General features: G+C 47.4%; 1 protein-coding gene across 2 annotated transcripts in view; it reads left to right on the top strand.

Annotated features, from left to right (window-relative positions):
- The first annotated feature begins 3,723 nt into the window (after positions 1-3,723).
- The window catches only part of UBE2D3 (ubiquitin conjugating enzyme E2 D3), a 30,278-nt gene continuing 11,781 nt past the window's right edge, over positions 3,724-22,220 (top strand). The window contains exon 1 of one of the 2 annotated variants that reach the window (XM_006126894.3): positions 3,724-4,251. In XM_006126894.3, the coding sequence (XP_006126956.1) occupies positions 4,228-4,251 (24 nt within the window). In that variant the 5' untranslated portion in view covers positions 3,724-4,227. The remainder of the gene's footprint in view (positions 4,252-22,220) is intronic. The other variant, XM_006126895.3, reaches the window with a different exon arrangement.

The following is a 22,220-nucleotide window of genomic DNA, read 5'->3' as shown; positions in this document are numbered from 1 at the left end:
GATTGCGAAAATGGCGTGATCGGGGCTTTTTTGCACAAAAGCGCGTCTAGATTGGCACAGATGCTTTTCCGCAAATGCTTTTAACAGAAAACTTTTCCGTTAAAAGCATTTGCGGAAAATCATGCCAGTCTAGACGTAGCCACCAGGTTTGAACAAAATACCTGTGTTCCATACTTCCATATCCCAAGAACTGGCATAGCAAAGGAAGTTGGGATGAGTGGAAGTAAGGGATAAGAATGTTAAGACGCCGGTAACTGGCTAATCGTGTACTCAATACAATTTGTATCAATTGCATGATTAGTCAATAAGGGAAGGCACTCAGTCCCAGCTCACACTGGGTCCAGAAGCTACCCCCACTGTAGCGCTGTAGTTTAAATGTAGTAGGAGTCGGGCATGCAGGCAGTCCGGCTCCTACACTTAAACTGCAGAGCTATAATGGGAGTTAGTCCTGGCTCACACCATGTCCAGGACCTAAGTGAGCCCAGCTCAGTCCCAGCTCAGATCTGGTCCAGGACCTATTTCTGCTGTGGCTCCGCATTTTCAATGTAGTAAGAGCCAGTTAAGCTCTTGCTACATTTAAAATACAGAACCACAGCAGTCCCAGACCCAGCCTGAGCTGGGACTGACCAGAACTTGCTCAGTCCCAGCTTGTGCTGGCTCCAGCAGCCCTTGTCCAGAGACAGGGGCTGCTGCTGGAGCAGCCTATGTTCTTAGTCAGCCTGGGCCACTGCAGACAGGGACTACTTTGTGGCAGCCTTCCCTGTCCTCTCGCCTGGGCTGCTGCCTCTTGTATACCTAGAATTTGTGGAGCGTGCTGACTGAACCATAGCAGTGCTTTGACTGGATGGCAGCCCGGCTCCCACTATATTTAAACTGCGGAGCCACAGCCGGAGTTGCTCCAGAACTCCAACCTCCCCTTATCGACTAATCATGTAGTCGATACAAATTGTATGAACTACACAATTAGTCAATTACCTGCTTCTTAACATCCTTACTTATAAATAAGCCAAATCTCAGCATCTCCTCTACCTTCCTACAGACAGCTTCTCATTCCATTCCCACCATCCTCTCTGCTCTTGGTGCAAGAGCTCTAAGGTAACCAGATAGCAAGTACAAAAAATGGGGACACGTTTTTGGAGGGAGGCATAATTGCCTATATAAGACAAAGCCTCTGGTATTGGCACTCTGGTCACGCTAAAGGGGTCTCGTGTTTCATTTTCAGAGGAGCCTAGTAGTGTGCACCATACACCTACCCTCCAGATTCTTGACTTTCTTCTGACCTCAGTCTCTGAAGATCATACAGGAGCCCAAGATAAATTGTGATCACATAGTACAAAACAGAGCTTGTGTTTTGGAGACATCAGGATTTAATATTCACTCAAAGGCAGAATTCACTGCAGTGCAGAACTGTCAAACACCTGGCCCATTTGAAACATTTGTGAATGCCTGGGCAGAATCAAATTGTCCAAGATCTAAACTGTTTTTTTAAGAGTAAGGTTTCTAGTCCTCATGATTAACAAAGGTAGCCCTTAAAAATTGTCTGCCTGTCTGCACGCAGCCTGAAATAATAGTCCTGTGATGTGTCAATTCTCACCACAGAATGGTAGACTGGGAAGAGCTCCAGAGAGATCTAGTTAGGACCCCTGCACTCATTGCAGGACTAAATATTCTCTAATACCATCCCTAATAGGTATTTGTCTAACCTGCTCTTAAAAATCTTCAATGGTGGAGATTCCAAAACCTCCCTAGGCAATTTATTCCCATGTTCAATTACCCTGACAAATTGTTACCCAAGCTGCCTTTGCTGCAATTTAAGTACATAGGACAAGAAACAAAGTTCAGAGGTTAAGAACGTTTTTTCTCATTCCTCTTTGTAACAACCTCTTCTGTACTTGAAAACTATTATGTCCCCTTTCAATCTTCTCTTTCCCAGACTAAACAAACCCTTATTTCTCCCCAATCTTCCCTCCTATATGTTTTTAGACCTTTATTCACAGTTGTTGCTTTTTTCTGGACATTCTCCAATTTGTCCATCCCTGTTTTTGTTCAGGAGTGAATTAAAGTGCAATAATGACACCTTAACTCTTTAATTGCAGAGTTCAGTGGCAGGACTGGGGAGAGGGTGACATGGCCCAAAGGGAGTGGGAATTGAGGGTATTGAAGAACTAAGGCAATGCAAGTTCAGGTGCCAAAGAACTGCTGTCATAGTAAGCAGCGTTACCTATCGATGTCTGGATTTCAAACAGAACACCCACTTGAAAAGGGACTCTGGTGATGACAGTCTGGTCAGTAGTTAAAAATCCATTTGGCATAGAACTGGCAAGCTCCCTACCCAACTCCCTGTGGTGCAGCTGGCCAGCATATCCTTCTGGCTGTTAGGCATAGGGACATCCATGGAGTTCCATGCACTGCCTCCAGCACCAGCTCTGCAACTCCATGAGCTGGGAACTCTGGCCAGTGGAAACAGCAGGGGCGGTGCATGTGGATAGAGGTGGTACATAGAGCTGCATGGCCAAAACACCATCTAGCCAGAGGGACATACTAGCTACTTCCCAGAAGCCACCTGAGGTAAGCACAACCTGGGGCTGTTACTCCAAACCATCTCCTACACTCTATGCCCCACGTTTAAGCTCCCTCCCACATGCACTGCCCTTGGCGTCACAACCCACTCTGCCTGCCCCAGCTTGGAAACTCTCCTGGCCCTCTGAATACTTTAGCCCCATCCCATCCTGCACCTCAAACTCCTCTTCCCCAGCCCCCCCCCCACCCGAGAGCCTACACTCCCACATTCCAGCCCGGCCTGCACCACCCTACAACCTGAATCCATTCCTCCCCCTCACCCGCCCACCCCACAGCCTGGGGCCTTCCAGCGCTCCGACCCGCTTCGCCTCAGACTCTCCACCTGGCTCTCACATCCCTCGTCCCCGGCCTGCGGCCTTGTCCCACCCCAGCCCGGTTACAGTGGGGGTGGGAGAGAGCGAGCGGGAAGAAGGCGGGGGACAGGACCAGGCTGCAGCGTGGGGCACGGGCCCTCCTCCTGCGAGCGGTGTCCCCGCAGCCCGGCCGGAGCGAAGCAGCAGTAACCGCAGGGCTGTGACGAGTGAAGCCAGCGGAGGACGAGCCCGACCTCGACGTGCTCCGCTGTGTCTACACGGACTTGGAAACACACCCGAGGGCCCGCGAGACAAACAGGAAGGGGAGGGGCATCCCTGCCACTCGCTCGCCCCCTCTGGCCTTACTGGGATCTGTTTCCCCTTCGCAGCGGCTGCGCGGAGGGATACCAGCGCCGTACTGCGCCTTAGCGATTCACGAACGTAGATCCGGTCGCGACGGCCATTTTGTGTACACGCACAGACGAACTCCCCTCCTCCCCCCCCAGAGGCGGGGACGGGCGAGTGACCACGACGAGCCGGGTACAACGAGAGACTCGAAGGCCCCGCAAGAGCTTTCGCTCTGGGGATTTCTCCATAACCGACAAACCGCCCACTCAAGCGTAGGGAGATGGGGGAAATTAGCCCGGTCTCGTACGCCGGAAGCCCCTGTGTCACAGCCTCCGCGAAGAGGGGGAGCACGCCCTTCTGATTGGAGAAGCGGCGTTCGGTCTCCGCCCCCAGATCTGGGACGCCTGCAGTCTTACTCTCGCGAGAGTCACCCCTCTGGCCTTCCCTCTTCTTCACACCCCACCCGCAACTATAGAAGGTGCGTGCACCGGCCTTGCACGAGCCTGGGGCTGTCTTACCCCCCCCCCCCCCACTAGTTTCAGTAGCGCGTGCGCGGATTCGCAGGCGGCAGCGGCGGTTAGCGCGTCCCTCCCCGCTCCAGTGAGAGGGAAGGGGGGGCTCTGGGCGAGGTTCCTTAGTGGCCCGCCCCGGGAGCGGGGGGCGGTGCCTGCTCGCCCCTCCTTTCTTTCTCGGCCTCGCCACCGGTGGTGGGAGTGCGCGGGGGCTGAGCTCGGTTTCTCCCGTGGTGGGGGAGGCTCAGCGCATCGTCTGTCCTCTCCGAGGCGGGCCGGCGGCGGTGGCAGCCAGGCGATCTCCGGAGAAGGGGCCGGACCCGCCCGTCGGGCGGAGGCTGTGGGCGGCTGCGCTCCCTGCGAGCGGGCGCCCCTGGCTGTTTCCGGAGGAAGGAGAGACGCAACTGCCCCCCCTCCCCGTCAACGCGAGCGGAGCCCGGAGTCACCGCGGCGCAGAGACAGGCCCGGCGGGCGGCGGCGGCAACACACACACAATGGCGCTCAAACGCATCAACAAGGTGAGCGAGGGGCGGGCCGGGGAGGCGGCGCTGGGGCTCGGGGTTCTGCGTCCCGCACCGCGGGGACAGGCCCTGTCGCCTGCGGTGTGCGCGGCGCCCCGGCTTCGGCTGGGGAGTGCGGGCGGTCTCCGGCCGGGGCGAGTGACTCCCTCCGCCCCGGTCTCTGGCGAGGAGCAGGGGGCCTAGCGGGCGGGGGGCGGCTGATCTCCTTCCGGGGCCCGGGCTGCCTGCGCGGGGCGAGTTGGGGAGGGGGAGCGATGTCGCCCCGGCGCGCTCTTTGTCGCAGACCCCGAGAAGGTCGCGGTGAACCCGCCGGCAGCCCATGGCCCCGCGGGGACGTGGTGGGGTGTCCGGAGGGCCGGGGCAGGGCCGCTAAATGTCAGTGTCATTGCGAGCCGCAGGGCTAATCGCCTCCATCTCTTGCGTTACCGCTCTTAGCGATGGCCCGACTGTGCTGTGGCTTTATTTACATCGCAGCGACAGCCCGGGCTGGGCTCGCTCCTGCCGAGGGGGCAATCCGCCTCCCGGCCAAATTGGTTTCTCTTCCCTGGCGTCTAACTTCTTTCCCGCATTGTAAGATGGCGGCGGGTTTGCCTAGTTCAGGCTCTTTCCGGGTCTCTTGCTTTCTGCAATAACATGACACACACACACGTCCACGTTCCCGTCGACTCTCTCTGAACACCAGCTGCTCCTATTCCTCTACGTTTACACTTCCCCTAGAAACCCTCGGCTTTCATGATGTCGTAGAGGGATGGCTTTTTACCTCATCCTTTTCTTTGGGCGCAGGACGTTGTTGTGTGATGTTTTGAGCATTTCGTTCTTGCACAATCCTGTAGGGTGGAGTAACTTTACAGCTAACTCAAAAAAAATGTTGAGGTGATGGAAGTTTAACCTTCCAGAGAGCAAGGTTAGTGGCAGAAGGTGGGTGTTAGGTAACTTATAAATCTCAATTTCAGTTGTGACGTTCCTGTGAACAATAATTTAGTGTTTAGTGCAGCATCCAAGCTTCCCAACAGTTGGGGTCCTAATGACAAGCATGATTACAGCTAAATAGCTTACTTAAGCTCTGAGTTGCTGTTGATGTGTACTTAAAAGCATTATGGCATTGTAAATATTTTGAGACTGGATAGATGATTTTCTCCTTGTCACTTTTCAGCTTGTCACCAACCAGAAACTCATAGTGCCTTGAAATGATACAATGAATATGTCAAATTGAATATAGTTGTTGGGGTTTGTCATATTTTTTCTTAGATATTACAGAAACTGGACATATTTTTACTAAAAGGAATATAACATTGTTGCTGTGTCTTAATTTACTGTTCACACTCAAGAATAACAAAACTCTTAAATTCAAAACTGTTAAGTTTTAAGTAGGAGAATGTGTAGATTTTAATTAAAATTATACTTTTACCAGAAACTATTTTGAAAGTGTTTTAAACCTGCCACCAAACTTGTTTTCACTGTAACTGTGGATGGTATCACTTACATTAAGAAGCAGTTGGGAGACTCCCTGATATGCTTTGTCACCAACTACTCATGCAGATGAGATGCATCCTTAACACAGACTTGTGTAGGTCTGAGGAATTTTTGAAGTATAAATCATTAAAATCTCAGATTTAGAGTCTCTTTTTAACTGGAGCCTTAGAACATATTTAAAAATAATTTGGTATCAAGAAGTCTATTTAGATTATAAAATAATAGGAGACAGTCCATACAATCTATAGTGCCTAGCAAAATGGGTCTTTATTCTTGATTGTTGTTCTTGATAATTGTTAGGCACTGTTGTAATAAACATGACTAATAACAAAAATATGTCCAGGGGCTCACATCTTCCTTGTCCAAGGTTTGTGGTTGAAAATGTAACCACTTCTGACTAGTTTAGCCAAATCAGATGGCAAGATATGTCTCCAAATTGGTACTGTTTACAGCTGTGACTTGCTTTTTAGTAGTTCCCACCTTAGTTGGTTATAGTTAGATTAATGTGTTATCTGTAATCTGGGATTCTGAAATGCTTTCCAGTTCTAGTGGCTCTCAGGAAAATTGATGCCAAAATCAAAGCATCAGGACAGAGATTGCAATCAAATTAATTTAAGATTTGTCCCGCCAATCACTATAGCTAGAGAGGGCTGTATTGTCACTGAAAAGCACAGATCCCCAGCTTTCAAATGTTAAAATAATCCAAATATCAGTTTCTAGCTTTGATGGTGCAACAGTTCAGACCTTGATGTTTTCTTATAATATGTTCTTGTCACTAGTCAGGGCTGAAAAATGCAAGTCCAGGACCTCAGAGCATTGTAATTGCACATACCTGATTCAGTTGAACTTGCAAGTCTGTAGAAATATTACCTGCCACGGCCAGTTGGTTTTCAGTAGATATCACGAACAGGGGCATTTTCTTTCAATCCTTGCTTCCTTTGTTTGATTTGACACCTCATTAACCATTTTGAAGTTGCATTTTAGTATACATGAAAACATTTAGATTATGTATTTGTTTTTGAGTTTTGGGGTTTTTTTGGGGTTTTTTTGTCTGTTTTTTACAAACCTTCATTTCACTGAGTTTTCAGTTTTAATGTTGCAGCTATTTTTAAATAGAGTACTAACTTTTGATATTTGGAAAGAAACAAATGAAAATGTAATAACTGACAACAGTAACTTGTTACAAGTATTTACGTAAGTACGTAACATTACTACCGATGTACTAGTACAATGTAGCTTTCAGTTTAGTGGCTATTTGAAATTATTTCCCAACATAAAATATGTTGCCAGTTTCTGCCCAAAGAAGTGGCATGGTATTGATCTAATGGGAATCTCATTACAACAGACCATTTTTATGCAAGAAGCAACTTCTCTTAAAATAAAAAAATTAAAACTGTGGGACCAGCACTATGGGACACAGATGCCATAATTTTGTGCCGGAAAAGTTTTTGTTCAGTCCAATAGTTCGTAGAATGTGTAAGGACAGGATTAAAAATTTGATTCAAATAAAGGATGCATACTAGGAACGTTAAATATCAGTTAATTGAGTAGTGGAGTAACCTCAAGAATTCTGATCAGTTAGTCACTATCTATAGTCCCGGAGGCAGGGCTGGCAGCCAGTGTGCTCCAGCCTTACTCTTGTGGAGCCCCTTGCCACTCCCTGCTGCTGCTTCTGTATCAGAGGCAGTAGTGCAGGGTGCCTGGTGGGACCTGGTCTGCGAGGGGAGCCAGTTTAAAAATCAGCTCCCCTCTCAGACCAGCTTCCTGTCAACCTGTGCTGCTACCTCTGATAAAGAGGCAGCAGCGCACAGGGTGGCAGCAGCCCATGTCAGGCGGAGGGGTGGGTTCTGACCTCCTCAACCTGACGTGAGCCAGAACTGAGCCGGGCTACCTGCCTGCCCGGCTCCTAATACACTTTTAAAGTAGGTCCCAGGCCTGTTTCAAGCCAGGACTGATCCAGACTGCTGGCCAGCTTGCTAAAAGTATTTACTGGCAAGTGTAGGGGTGGGAGAAAATGTGTGTAGTCTATCGTTAACCTGTAAGCTTTTGCTAATCCGTTAATCGACTACACTGTTACATCCCTAATGCATATTGCATTTAATGCTCAGTTCAGTAGGTTAGCAACTTGAAATCGTGCTTTAAAAATCAGTCTTGTTTCATAGCCATTCTAACAGATATTTTTGCTGTACTATAATTTCCTATTTAAGACTGATACTGTTGCTGTTTGCCAGCCCTTACACAAATAAAGAAAATCTGGCGCTACAGGGTAAATAGTGAAATTGACTTTGAAAGCACTGTTGACGTATATCTGGAGTACATGGGGAGGGGTAGATATGGGAGAGGAGTAGAAGTTTTGCCTAATCTTTTATAGGGATCTTAAATGTCGATTAATCAGCTAATTAAGTACTCAATGGAATTTCCGTCTGTGGCTCTTGTACACTTCAAAGGAAGAGGCACAGCGGGGATCACGGGTAGCTCTTGTAACATTTCAAATGGAGAGGCGCAGCAGTTGGGACCCCGTGCAAGCGCAAACTGCTTCAGTCTCTCTCATGCCTTTCTCCCCACTGTGCCTTTCTTTGCACACCATCTTCTGCTCCACCCCTCTTGCTTGGTGCCTCTAATACAGAGGCAGCAAGGAGAGGGGGAAGCAAGTAGCTGAGTCACTAATCAACTAGCTGATAAGCTTACACTTATTGGGTAGTCAGCTAGTTGCTTACATCCCTAATCTTAGTAACTCTACCTTTTCTAATAGTACTAACAGAGAAGCAACTGACAACTTAAATTAATATTTCAACAGAATTTAAACCGATTTTCCCACTTCTGTAATCTCCTGTGCCTCTGTCAAGATGCTCTTAAGTAAGAGGACTAAAGCAAATTTATACTGAGGTGCTAAGATGGTTCAATATATCAATCTGAAAAAGATGTTCTGTAGTCCTTAGTCATCTCAAATAGCCATATTAGTACTAAATAACGTATTTCAAGTGGTCACTGAAGTTTCTTAAAATGGCTCCCTTACCAAAAAAAATCAAGTCCTGCCTTATTTGGATCTTGATTAATAATTTGCTTTTTTTGCTTGTATGTGATTTTGAGCTTATTAGATGGATTGGATGTATTAAGAAATATGCCATAGATAAAGTGCAGAAAATTCCACTCTACCTGAGTGGTGCTATAAGAAAATGGTTATTAAGCAGTAGAACTGATCCTGGGGAAAAAACAATTGATCTCTTTGTAGGTCGTTATTGAAGCAAAAACTGGTTTCTATGCTGTTTTATGACAGAAGACTGAAAATATTTTAGACTTTCTCTTTTCATTATTACTTTTTGAAATTCCAGCCCTGTATAGGCTGGAAAACTAAGCAATTTTTCAGGCTGCCTTTAAACACCAAAAAAGAAATAGTGAAAAGTAAAATGTTTTAAAATTCTTTTACAGGTTACCTTTACAATTTTTGGAATCTAGTTTCCAGTTGAGTGAACTTCAGATACTTTTCTGAAAAGTGAATTAAGGCATAGATTGCACAAAGTAATTGTGCACTGAACTAGGGATATATACAGGATTAACTGGCTACGCGGTGAGCATGAGCCTTATCATGATGCTTACCAGTTAACAGGAGGCCCAATCCGGCCAGGCCAGAGCAGCCCCTCCGCCCGCAATTTAGCAGACGGTGCTGGCTGGAACAGCTCTCCCTACCCCCATGCGAAGCCCAGGAAGGGGGCTGCTCCATGGTTGACAGTTAAATGAAGCATTTAGCTGATTAACTTTTTTAATAATAAAAAAATCTCCACGGCTCAACAAATCACTGAATCTACTCGCCTGTGGCAAGTAGATTTCAGCCAGTCACCCCGTTTACTGGCAGCGTGCACATGTGCAGTGCGGGGCTTGCAAGTAGGTTTTGCCACCGTTTGTCAAGCCCTGAACATCTGTGCTGAACACCATTGCTAATTTTAAGCCTTTCCTTTTCAGCTTTGTAGAAATCTCACTTTGATCTTCTAGTGTGTGTCATTCTTCATATCTTGAGTCTGTTAGACTCTGGAGGTGGCTTTTAGGGTCTCAGCAAATGACCTATAGCTGCATAATAGTGGTTCTAAAACTTTTTGGCCTAAGGCCCACTCTGCGGGCAGAGTGGCAGACCTTTCCATAGACCACCAGCCAACTACCCATGATAACAAAATGAGTGCAGGAGCAGAGTGGAGGTGCGGGGAGCCTTGGCAGGTGGCAGTGTGAAGGGAATGGGAGTATGGGATGCTTACCTGGCTCCATACCTCTCTCCATTCCCAGCCACTGCCTCCTGCTGCTCCCATTGGCTGTGATTCCAGCCAATGGGAGCAGTGGGGAAAGCCTCCAGGCAAGTGGTTTTCGGTGCTGCTGCTGTTCTAGCCAGGGGGAGAGGGAGCAGCTGCATGTTGAGCTGCTTCCTACCCCTGCAAGCAAGATTCGGCCTGCAAGGCTCATCCTCCTCCTGATGCAGTGGGAAGCTGGTGCTGATGCTCCAACTTCGTGGGAGGGCAGGAAGGGGTGCTGGAGAACCAGTGCAGGCTCCCTGCTACAGGTTGTGTGCAAGATGAGTCCTGAGCTCGCATCCCATCTTCAAGATGGCTGGTCCATGGACCATGCTTTGGGAACCACTACTATACTGTATTTGTCCATGTTTCTTGAGGTAAAACACAAACTGTTTGCAAAGGCACAGTTAACAAAAAATGTCCCTTGCCTATTTTAAAGGGCAGTTACATGATCCTTTGGGACTCTGAAGGTATCTATGAAAGCCAAACATGAATTGCTTTGGTCTGACTCTATGCAGTGTTGCTGTAGCCATATGATCCTCAGAATATTAGAGAGACCAGGAGGGTGAGCTACTCCTCCCCACCCTCTGCATACAAGTCAGCTTCTCGTGAGCACCAGCTCCTGCCTGCATGTAACAGCTACAATTTCAGCAATTACACATTTGCACAAAAACACATTTTAACTTGCCTTGTGCTGACATTTACAGAGAATGTGGGTAACTTTTAGTTTGTTAGCAGTAGTCTTGATGGTGATGTTTGGGCATTGTCCGTTTTGTGGGTATTGGTAGTCATGGTTTCTTTTGGGGATGTAAGTTGTGTCGATCATGGAGTAGGTGGTTCTACTTTATGTTGGCTAGCTGTCACCAAGTGTTCTTGATTAGTTGTTTTGGATTTTTTGCACGATTTTCAGGTGACTTTCCTGATCTCTTCCTTCAATATGTAGGAATATGTAGTGGTTTCTTGTGTGGTGCTCCCTTTGAGATGCAATAAGTGGTTCCTCAGTTTTTATGAAGTTTACCTACAGAGCAGCTGTTGAGCAGGTTTAGTTTTGTATGTAGTGGTCAAGAATTGTTTTGTTTCATGCATTTGCTCAAACTAGATGTTGCTGGTAAGTTGTACTTCCTTTTTCTTCATGTTGTGGAATTTCCATTTCAAATGGCAACATTTGGCACCTTGCATTGTTGTAGGTAGTGGTGTTATAGCTATGTCAGTCCCAGGATATTAGACAAATTAGGTGAGCGATATATTTTTATAGGACCAACGTCTATTGGTGAGAGAATTCTTTGAGCTTACACAGAGCTCTTCAGAATTACGTAAGCTTAAAAGCTTGTGTCTCATCAACAGAAGTTGGTCCTATAAAAGATATTACCTCACTCACCGTGTTCTGGTGTGTCAGTCTGTGCTTCACCATGTGCTTCTCCTTTAAAAAAAAAAAAAGTGAAGAGGCATAAACTTACTGCTGAAAGTGGAGAGGGAAGAGAAACAGGTTTTGCTCCTTACACTTGGTTAGTTTCACTCTTCTGCTCCTTGAAGCATTGAGAGATGGGGCATGATGCAATCTGTAGCTGAGATGAAGAAAAGCAGAGGGATCCAAAAAGCATGTGTGTGGAGATGGGTTTGGGCGACTGTCAAATTCCTCCCTTTCCCTGTTTCCTCCAAGAGGAAGTGGGTCTTAAATGGAAGGTTTGAGAGGAAACCAGAACTTCAGCTGGCTCATGAAGTCATCTTGGAGATGAAGGGATGCTGTCTTGCATATAGTCTACAACGTACCCAATTCTGATCCCTTCACAATAAGCGGATCAGATGGTCGTTGAAAAGAGTAGGAGTGAGCTTTTCTGAGGGTGGAGAGTTAGTCTCTTTTGTGGGGGCAGATTCTGCCTTAAGTGGTGGTGATACATCTAACACTACAACCAGTGATGTACAACCCTAGCTAAGATCAGAGCAGGCTTTTGCTCTTCAGAGGAATAAAAGAGAGGGCCAATAAGAAGTCCCTTAAACGTCAAAAGTCTTCATTCGTCTTCTACACAAGGAAATATACCAGCATAATTATGCTGGTAAAATTATATTTTGCTACAGGTGTACAGTGTAAGTTCCTATTTGGGTATTCTAGCATGTGTCCCTGTTGCACGTTGCATCTATATGTCTGGAGCAGTAGTATAGTTATGTTAGAAAATTTCCCCTTGTGCATGAGCTCTCATACACATTGCTGTATTCATAAAATGTGAGGGTACATAAATCAGCCACATATTAAGTGGCAGCTGGGCCTTGCATACATGAAAAGTTGTGCTGAGAATTTCAAAAATTGACATTAAATTTTAAAGTAATCTTGGGAAAGTAAATCCAGTAGTATGCTGACATGAGGTTCAGTGTGAATCTGAATAGTGGTTATGTGTTCACTTAAAGTGTTTCCTAACACTTTTTACATTTTAAAACATTTACCCAAGTTTGAACTGAAACTACCAGTCTGAAAAATCAGTTTGCAAACCTCTAGTAACTATGGGTTTGTTTGGGAAAAATTGTTCTGATTGGCACTGAGCATCCTCTAGCCCAGAACACAAGGGGCTGAACAAGATTCTCTGTTTCATTTCCCAGTTGCAGGGGCATGCGTGTGAGAACATGGGTTTCTGTCCTGCGTGTCTGCTCCTTCTACTGGCTCCCCAACAATGTGGAGAAGGGAGGATAAAACTTGACTCATGCAGAGAAATGGACAGTCCACTATCTCTGATAATAGCGGAAGGGTGGGAGCACAGGGAAAAAAAAGAACAAAGGTTTGGGGGATGGGAACAGAGTTTGAGGAGGGAGGGAACACCATTTCTGGAACATACACTTGAACAAAGATTTCCTGAGTTTGAACAGTCCTGTTCTGTCTAGCAAATTGCCAGTGTGTCTTATTTTCCCCAGTGGCTGCTCCATAGAGGGTAACAGCCTTCTACTGTAACCACTTACAGTTTCCTTAGGTGGTGGTCTATGCTGTGTTTCTAAACTAGCATAGTTCTAGTTCTGCTACTGATCCATGTTTGGGAGGGGTGCAGTGTCATCATATTCTGCATGATACAGTTTGGGGTTTTTTACTTTTTAAAAACTGTAATGTTTTTAATTTGGGGATTTTTCTTGTACATGGACATAAAGTTTCTCCTATTTGAGAAATGCCAAAATCAAGGATGAGCAGTACTCAGTGAGGGACCTATTTGATATTTCTTTATTGAGTGTGTGGTCTCAGTTCATGCTGTCTAAACTGCACGGAATACAGATGTGTTAATTTCCTTCAGTGCATTCTGTGGTGTCTGTTACCATAACACAGGGATGGGCAAAATATAGCCTAACAGTCGCTTCTTGCCAGCAGGAACAGCCATCAGATTCCATGCTTGCCTTGCCCGGGGGGGGCGAGAGAAGAGGAGAGAATGCTCCCAGACCTGGGGGGTTGAGGAGAGACTTCATGCGCTGCCTCTGCCCCCAGCAAAATTTTGTAGCTCCCATTGGCCAGAAAGCAGACAATGGGAGCTACCTGTTTGCAGAACAGGCAGTGTGCACAGCACAGGCAGTGCGTGAAGTATCCCCACCAGGCTCGCATACATGACCTCGGCGGCCATTGCAGGGGCATGGAAGGCAGAGACCCTGGCTGAGGAACCAGCTGGGCTCTCTCAGCCAAAGCCTGCCTCTGGCACCCCAGCACCTTCCTCTTCTGCACTCCTGCCCCATGTACTCCAAACCTTCTCTACCCCTGCTTCTGTACCCATAACCCCTCCCAGACCTTGCACCCCAATCTCCAACCCAGTCCCAACCCACATCTCTGCACCTTTCTTGCACTCCTGCCCAAGATCACAGCCACCTCCCAGACTCTGCTCTCTCTCCTATACTGCTCCTCTAGGTCACAATTGCCTCCTTCACCCAAACTCACTCCCCCATCCCTAACCCCAAGCTCTCTTTTGCACCCAACCTCCATCTCAGACCACGCATATGCATTGATATCATGGAAGAGTGTGGCCCTTGACCACTTCACAAATTCTCAGTGCCCCTCCTATCCTTGCTGTAACATCGGATTGAATCAAGCATTAATGAAGTTCTTTTCACAACAGTGTTGTGAGATAGGAATAACCCCATTTTATAGATAGTAGGGATGTTAAAATGCATATAATTGGCTAACTTTTGAAAATTTCAGCAGTTACATGGTTACACCAAGGGTGAAAGCCAGTTCCCCAAGAGCCGATGCACACTGGGAGCCACCTTTTGAGCTGGTTCTCGGTGTGCATTGGCTGCCACCCCACGCTGCTGGCTCTCATCAGAGGCAGCAGCTGGCTCCCCAGGAAGAATGACATGAGAAGTCATTCTTACACCCTACTCTGCACTGATTAGGCCTCAATTGGAATATTGTACCCAGTTCTGGGCACCACATTTCAAGAAAGATGTGGAGAAATTGGGAGAGGGTCCAGAGAAGAGCAGCAAGAATGATTAACGGTCTAGAGAGCATGATCTATGAGGGAGGACTGAAAGAATTGGGCTTGCTTAGTTTAAAAAGGTGAAGTCTGAGAGGGGATAGGATAACGGTTTTCAAGTATCTAACAGGGTGTCACGAGGAGGGAGGGAAAAATTGTTCTCCTTGGCCTCTGATGATAGGACAAGAAGCAATGGGTTTAAACTGCAGCAAGGGAGGTTTAGGTTGGACATTAGGAAAAACTTGCTGTCAGGGTAGTTAAATACTGGACTAAATTGCCTAGGGAGGTTGTGGAATCTCCCATCTCTGGGGATATTTAAGAGCAGGTTGGATAGGCATCTATCAGGGATGATCTAGACCAGTGGTGCTCAAACTTTTTGGCATCACACCCTCTTTTTGATTTTTGAGACCCTTGTGCCCCCCCCAAAGAAGCAGCAAAACTTGGGGTGGGATTGGTGGTGTGTGTGTGTGTGTGTGTGTGTGTGTGTGTGTGTGTGTGTGTGTGTGTGTGTGTGTGTGTGTGTGTGTGTGTGTGTGTGTGTGTGTGTGTGTGTGTGTGTGAGAGAGAGAGAGAGAGAGGGGGGCTGGGTCGCCTCGCTCCCCCTGGAATTTCTTCATACTCCCCCAGTTGGGGAATCCATGGTCATGCTGTGAAAGCAGGGGACTGGACTCAATGTCCTCTTGAGGTCCCTTCCAGTTCTAGTGTTCTATGATTCTGTGTCATTTGGGTAACAGGTTCCCTCTCTAAATGGCTACTCTTATATCCCTAATAGTGAGCTGAAACAGAGATTAGGGCTGAAAGTATGTCATATTGGGTACCTAATTTGAGTTGCATATGGCCATTTAAAAATAAATACTTGGCCTTTATTTAGTACTTGATGATTGTAGCTGTGCTTTCAACCTAACTTCCGTTACAGTAGAGCAGGGCTACTCAAGTTTGGAAGTCCCAGGGGTCACAATGATACAGCACATGCCGAGAGCTACAGCTTAAGTGTGGTTGCATATATATGCAAATAGTTTTTCTCACAGACTGGAATGAATACAAAGATTAAGGCAACACGCAAGGCCCATTTAAGTCAGTTCTGCTGATATTAATAAAATATTTACCTGATTTCCACCCATATGACAGCACTTTTAATGAGCAATGCCAGTCCGGGGATTTAACTACTAAAACTCATCTCAACAGAAGACTGTTATATGGACTACTTTTCTGTTTTGGCTCCCACCTGCAGGTTGCATGTTGAGCCCTGTGTAAACCCAAACCTCACCGTGGACCGCCGTGGGCCACCTGTTGAGTAGCCCGTATAGTAGAGTGTGCAATACTTCTGCAAATCAAGCCCAAGGTGTCTTGAGTTAGGAATTCAGAAAGGAAGAAAACAATGGTAGCCTTTGAAATTTGGTTTAAGTAATGTGATCAGGATCACTGAGTTCTTGTGTGAAAGAGGGAAATAGAATCCATTTCTCTGGAGTGACATTCAACTGTCTTAACTAGGAGCCTTTCTCTTCCTGTAATCCTTCCTTAGCCTGTCTGTACCAATGAGGCAGGATCACAACTACACAATCCTGTGCCCTGATTGAGGCAGGGGTTCTGTCAATTAAAGTGTCAGGGGTTGGCAACCCCCAGCATAGATGCCACAGGCAGCACATGAGCTGATTATTTATTTTATTTATTTATTAAACTGGCATGTGGGGTGGGAGTTCAGCCCTGCCTCTTCCGTTGCCTGCACAGCAGGGAGCCCGTGCTGCAGCTCGAGCCTCAGCTGCGCAGCTGCAGGCTGGAGCACCAGCTCTGGCTTCTTCTGGGAAGGGGGGAGGGGAAGGAGAGGCATGTGCCTTCCTGGGGCTGCCTCCTGCTTCAGGAGGAGGTGGGACTGGGTCTGCTCCACAGAGCCGGATCTGGGTGGCCAGTATACATGCTGCGCCATGCGCTGGCTGTGTGCAAGGGTGGGGGAGCCACTTCCACAGCACTCTGCTGCTGCACCTGACTGGGCTGGAGTCAGCCCTGGGCTCTGCCTGCCCCAGCTCCGGAGCCACAACCTGCAGGCAAAGAGCTGTGCTAGCCAGGGAAAATATTCTGTCCCCCTGCCTCTCCTCAGCCCACTGCTGTTCCCAGAGCATGCGAGTCCCAGTACTGCTGCCCTGCTGGTGAGGGCTCTGGAGTATGAGGGCAGGAGAGGGGGCAGTGAAGGAGGCTATGGAGGCATGGTTGCACTGAGGGACAAGGGGCGATGCCAGGGATCAGGCTGGGGGGAAATCATTGAGCTGAGGGCTGGAGTAGAAGGAAGATGTGAGGGGATACAATTTTACTTTGCAGAAGCTGCGCTTACCTTTACTCTCCACTTCTTTGACTCCCTTGCCAACTAGCTATTTGGCTGCATTCTCACTCTCTCACCTTTTTCTGAATTACTCCCCCAACCCTCTCCCTCCCTCAGATTCCCTCTCATCCTCCCCCACCCCCACCTCCTTTTGCTGCCAAACTCCCTTCCAGACTGTACCCTCCTCACCCTGTCCCACGCCCCACCTCCTGGCCAGATCCTGATTCCCTGTCCCACTCGCTGGCAGCCCTGTCCTGCACATCAAACCCCTCATCTTTGTTCTCACCCCAGAGCCTAAGGGGGTCCACAAAATCCACTAATTCTGTAACCCCAGAAAAATAAATCTGGCCTATGAACCTCAGTCTTCCCTGTGCTTTCTCCATAATCCATGGGGGCTAGAGTGCCAGAAGAGCAAGGTGTCTCCGTTTGGGGTCACATCAGTGAGGGTTGGGGTTTTTTGGAGGTGTGTGTATTGCTTCCCACTTATTTTTCTGTAGGTCATTGATCCCCAACCCAAAGAAGTTCCTTTCCCCTGCCATAACTAAAGAAAACATTGAAACCTTTTGTGTTGGACATAATATTTCATTTTAGATAGTTTGACAGACTAACATGAGAAAGTTAAAACACTTAATCTGTTTAATAATTTAAATGAAACTGTTCTCCCCAGCTGCAGCACTAGCAAAATGGCTTGGGCGTAATTATTTAACAGTGAGAATCCATTAGCAACTGATAGCTTGTGGAAAGGTTTGCATTGACCCAGGTGGTCCACGGGGCATGCGATAGAGAGAGGCCATCCCTCCCACCCCGGGAGAGCTGTACGGCCCAGGCAGGAGGGTTAAATCTTGGCACAGTACTTGGGAAAGGTTTCTGATGCTTGGTTGATGTATTTGATCATACTAGTAGGTACGTAATTAGCATGTGATCATCATTTGACTAACCTAATCCATGTACATTACAAGATGGCTGAATTAAAGTTGCAGCTGAAGTCTGACATTCTCTAACTTTTGAGTACTAGGTTTACAGCTTTAATGTTCTTTTAATGTGGGAGATTTTATATAGAAACTTAAATACTGTCAGGACCACATTGCTAGGCACTGCATAAACTTAGCTTGTTCCCTGAAGAGCTTCGGTGCTAGAGACAAAACAGGAAAGTGCCTGAAAGGTATGCAGCATACTGGCAAACTAATAAGAATGAAGAGGTGGTGTCTTTCAGTGGTCCTCAAGCCTGTTTTCACTGATTTCTATACTGCTTTTTGTACAGTGGCTTTATCATTGGTGACCTTATCCTGTGTTTACTTTCTTAAATTAATGCTGTTCTTAACCCTTAGCACAGTGGTCCCCAACCTGTGGTGGTGGCCGCGCGCCCGGGGCCGGCGCCCCCTCCCCCCCCCCCCCAAGCGCCGCGCGCCCGGGGCCGGCGCCCCCTCCCCCCCCCCCCAAGCGCCGCGCGCCCGGGGCCGGCGCCCCCTCCCCCCCCCCCAAGCGCCGCGCGCCCGGGGCCGGCGCCCCCTCCCCCCCCCCCAAGCGCCGCGCGCCCGGGTCCAGGCCAGCCCCGAGCACGTGGCGGGTGTACACGAATGCCCCCGCGGGCGCCATGGCGCCCACGGGCACAGTGTTGGGGACCACGGCCTTAGCAGATTAATCCTTTTAACTAGGGATGTGATCATGTACTTGTGTACATGGTTAACTAATGAGCCTAGGCTCATCTGTTGACACGGTTATGCACAGCCCCTCACCCTCACGCTGTTTCCTCTATTTTCAGTGTTTACATATTCACAAAATTAAACACATTTTAACATCCCTACTTACTTATGACTTATAAGCTGTGACCTATTTCTATTGCTGCATTTGACCTATTTGTCTACTCATTGGGTTTTAATTTTATAATTGAAATTGGTATAATGGATTTTGTTCCATTATATTTTATCACTTTCCAGATACTGGTGTCTTGTGTGTATATTTTTGCTAGTTATGCTTGCATTGAAGATACTTAGGTGGTATCCCAGGAACGTATGGTTTTTTAATCTGGTCTTGCATTGCAGTAACTAATTGTAGTACTCTAATGGCATCTGAGTGAAGGAGTATGGAAAAGGCATTTAACTGAGTCATTGTGGCTTTGTCTACACTATCCAGTTTTGTTGCCAAAATTGCATTTTGTCCAACCCTTCCCCCCCCCCCCCCCCCCGAACAAAAGAAGTGGAAGCATAAGCACTGCAATGTGACGGGGGGGGGGGGGGGGGATGCTCTGTTTTGGAGACACAAATATTCGTTTCCTGGGGGAGACTTTTCTTCCTCCCTTCATTGTGCTCAAAGAGTCTGTGTAGATGCTACTGTTTGTTTTGTGTACAGAACTGGCTTCAGCCAGTATCCCACAGTACCTGTGCTCTGTATTTTGATCTCTGCTGCCCTGCAAGCATGAGACCCTCTCGTTTCCAAACTAGGGAAAGTGTCTGACAGCTGAGTTGCTGCTCAATTTGGGGAATAAAGAGCAAATCATTGGACTATTCCTATTCAGCCCTGCACTAGGAACACAGCAGTAAGCAGACTGATGTTGCAGGACAAGGGGGACAGACTGGTGTGCTGCCTTGACATTCCTCAGCATAGAGTTCACAGAACTCCTCTGGTCTCAGTTCCAGGCACTGAGTAAATTCCAAAATGCAATCAGGTCTGCCTTTCCGCAACACTGTAATGTGGGATATACTCGCAGTGCGTTGCTCACTCTGTCAATATCCAATATGAGCATGATCTTTCGAAAGAGGGAAAGTGTGAACACCTTCTGGCAATTTGTTTTGTTCATAAGAACAGCCATACTGGGTGAGACCAAAGGTTCATCAGACAGTACCCTGTCTGTTGACAGTGGCATATGTCAGGTGTCCCAGACAGAGTGAATCGAACAGTTAATGATCAAGTGATCTCTCTCCTGCCATCCATCTCCACCCTCTGACAAACAGAGGCTAGGGACACCATTTCTTACCCATCCTGGCTAATAGCCATTGATGAACTTAACGGCCATGAATTTATCTAGCTCTTTTTGTTAAACCCTGTTATAGTCCTAGTCTTCTCAACCTCCTCAGGCAAGGAGTTCCACAGATCGACTATGCACTGTGTGAAGAAGAACTTCCTTTTATTTGTTTTAAACCTGCTGCCCATTAGTTTCATTTGGTGGCCCCTAGTTCTTATTATGGGAACAAGTAAATAACTTTTCCTTATTCACTTTCTCCAACACTCATGATTTTATATATTTCTATCATATCCCCCCTTAGTCTCCTCTTTTCCAAGCTGAAAAGTCCCAGTCTCTTTAATCTCTCCTTATATGGGACCTGTTCCAAACTCCTAATAATTTTAGTTGCCCTTCTCTAAATCTTGTCTAATGCCAGTATATATTTTTTTGAGATGAGACCACATCTGTACGCAGTATTCAAGATGTGGGCATACCATGGATTTATATAAGGGCAAGAAGAAATTCTCCATTTTATTCTCTATCCCTTTTTTAATGATTCCTAACATCCTGTTTGCTTTTTTGACTGCCGCTGCACACTGCGTGGACGTTGACAAAACTTGGTAGTATAGACCAAGCCTTCATGTCCTTCATACATTTAATTCCTGTCTGTCAGTGTGGACAGATTACACTTCCTCATTAAACATGTCATCCTCAGAACACTTTTTTGCCTTTTGGTTTGATAGCTAAAGCGCTGGCAGACCAGGAGGGATGGGCAAGAGACTCATTATTATACGTGCTATAATGAGAAAAATGAAGGGCAGAGAAACACTGTAGAATGCACAAGCTGATCTTTTTACCACGAAAGATCACCTGTGATACACAATGGGCAAGTGTTATGTACAAGGTTTTAAGTGCTTCCTAGGCAGATACACCATAAAAATCTGTGGTTTGTAGCGGGATTTTGGTGACAGGCTTGGTAAGCAACAGGTAGGGGTTCTTGCTCTTTAGCTTCAGCTGTGAAATGATGTGCAGCAGAGATTTAGCTTGCAAGCAGTCAGTGCCAACAGAGCTTCTGCATTTGCAAAGGGGAACCACAGTCATGAGGGGTTCAAGGGAACATGGGGTAAACATGTAGGCATGCAGGGGCTCACGTGGCCAGCAAACCTGGGGCCATGCTTTGTTGTGGATGAACAGCTACAGAGCTTCATCTGCTTTTTCCAGGTTGCCATTAGGAATGTAAAACATTCCTAAAAACACAAACTGTGTAACTAGTAGGTTACACAGTTAAATGTCAGATACCAGAGGGGTAGCGGTGTTAGTCTGAATCTGCAGAAGTGACGACGAGTCCTATGGCACCTTATAGACTAACAGATTTATTGGATCATAAACTTTCACGGCGCATCTGATGAAGCGGGTCTTTGCCCGCGAAAGCTTATGATCCAGTAAATCTGTTAGACTCTAAGGTGCCACAGGACTCCTCGTCACTTTTACAGGTAAGTGAGCACTGTGGCCCTGCAGGCTGCCAGCTGTGCCAGTATCCAGTTCCCACCGATGAAAGTACTTCAGAGCTTTGTGGGGACGTGCAGGGAGGATTCCTGTTCTGTGCAGGCATATTAACAAACTGTTCTGGGGAGCCCCACTATGTAGGCAGAGTGGCTGACACAGGAAAAAAAACTAATTCCCTGAACCCACATGTAGCATGCTTATGTGAAGTCACCAAAAGTGCCCTCCCTGCCATCAGGGTCTGGCAGAAATACATCCTGGGAGGAGGAGATTGATTCCAAAGTTTTTAAAAAAGGTGCTGGCTGTGAGATCAGATGCTCCGCTTGTCTGCTGAGTGTCTGTCTCCTCATCTGTAAGGTCCTCCTGAAGATTCACTTGGGAGGTATCCACTGACAGCTTTGAGACACCGGTTGGGTACCCCCTAGAATCCAATGCAGTTGATCATACATGTCATGTTTGCAGCTCTGACCCAGACCAACCGTTTGCTTCGGGTACAGAATGGACCTCCTTGGTCTGGTTTGCTCGGTACCTGACTAAGGATGTTACAGGTAATTTATTAGTCAAGTAATCAATGGAATTTCCTACTCAACTAGTCAATAGGCACTTGCGCGTTCTTCCTTTGAAGCGTATAACAGCCCCCCAGCAGGGCTGTTGTACATTTCAGAAGAGGAATGCGGAACTCCGCGTGCAGCCCGGGGCCAGTGCCAAGTCCCACTGACTTTGGGCTTCACGTGGGCACTTGGCTCTTGTGCATTTCAAAGGGTAAGTGCCCACATGAAGCCCAAAGTCAAAGTGCCTGAGTGGAGCCTGGAGTCCGCAGGACTTCCCGCTGGCCCTGGGCTGCACATGGTGTGCTGCCAGCTTTGAAATGCACAAGTGGAGCCTGGGGTCAGTGGGGGACTCCCCAGCTGACCCCAGGTTCTGCGTGTTTTTCTGGGGTCCAGTTGTGCCACCAGGCGACAAACCTCGCTTGCTCATCAGCCTTGCTGATGGCCCTGCTGCCTCCTGGCCTCACCAGGCAGCTC

The sequence above is a fragment of the Pelodiscus sinensis genome, chromosome 5, assembly GCF_049634645.1.
Source record: "Pelodiscus sinensis isolate JC-2024 chromosome 5, ASM4963464v1, whole genome shotgun sequence".
Classification (NCBI taxonomy): domain Eukaryota; kingdom Metazoa; phylum Chordata; order Testudines; family Trionychidae; genus Pelodiscus; species Pelodiscus sinensis.
Note: the sequence above shows the minus strand (reverse complement) of the source record. Positions and strands in the feature narration are given on the sequence as shown.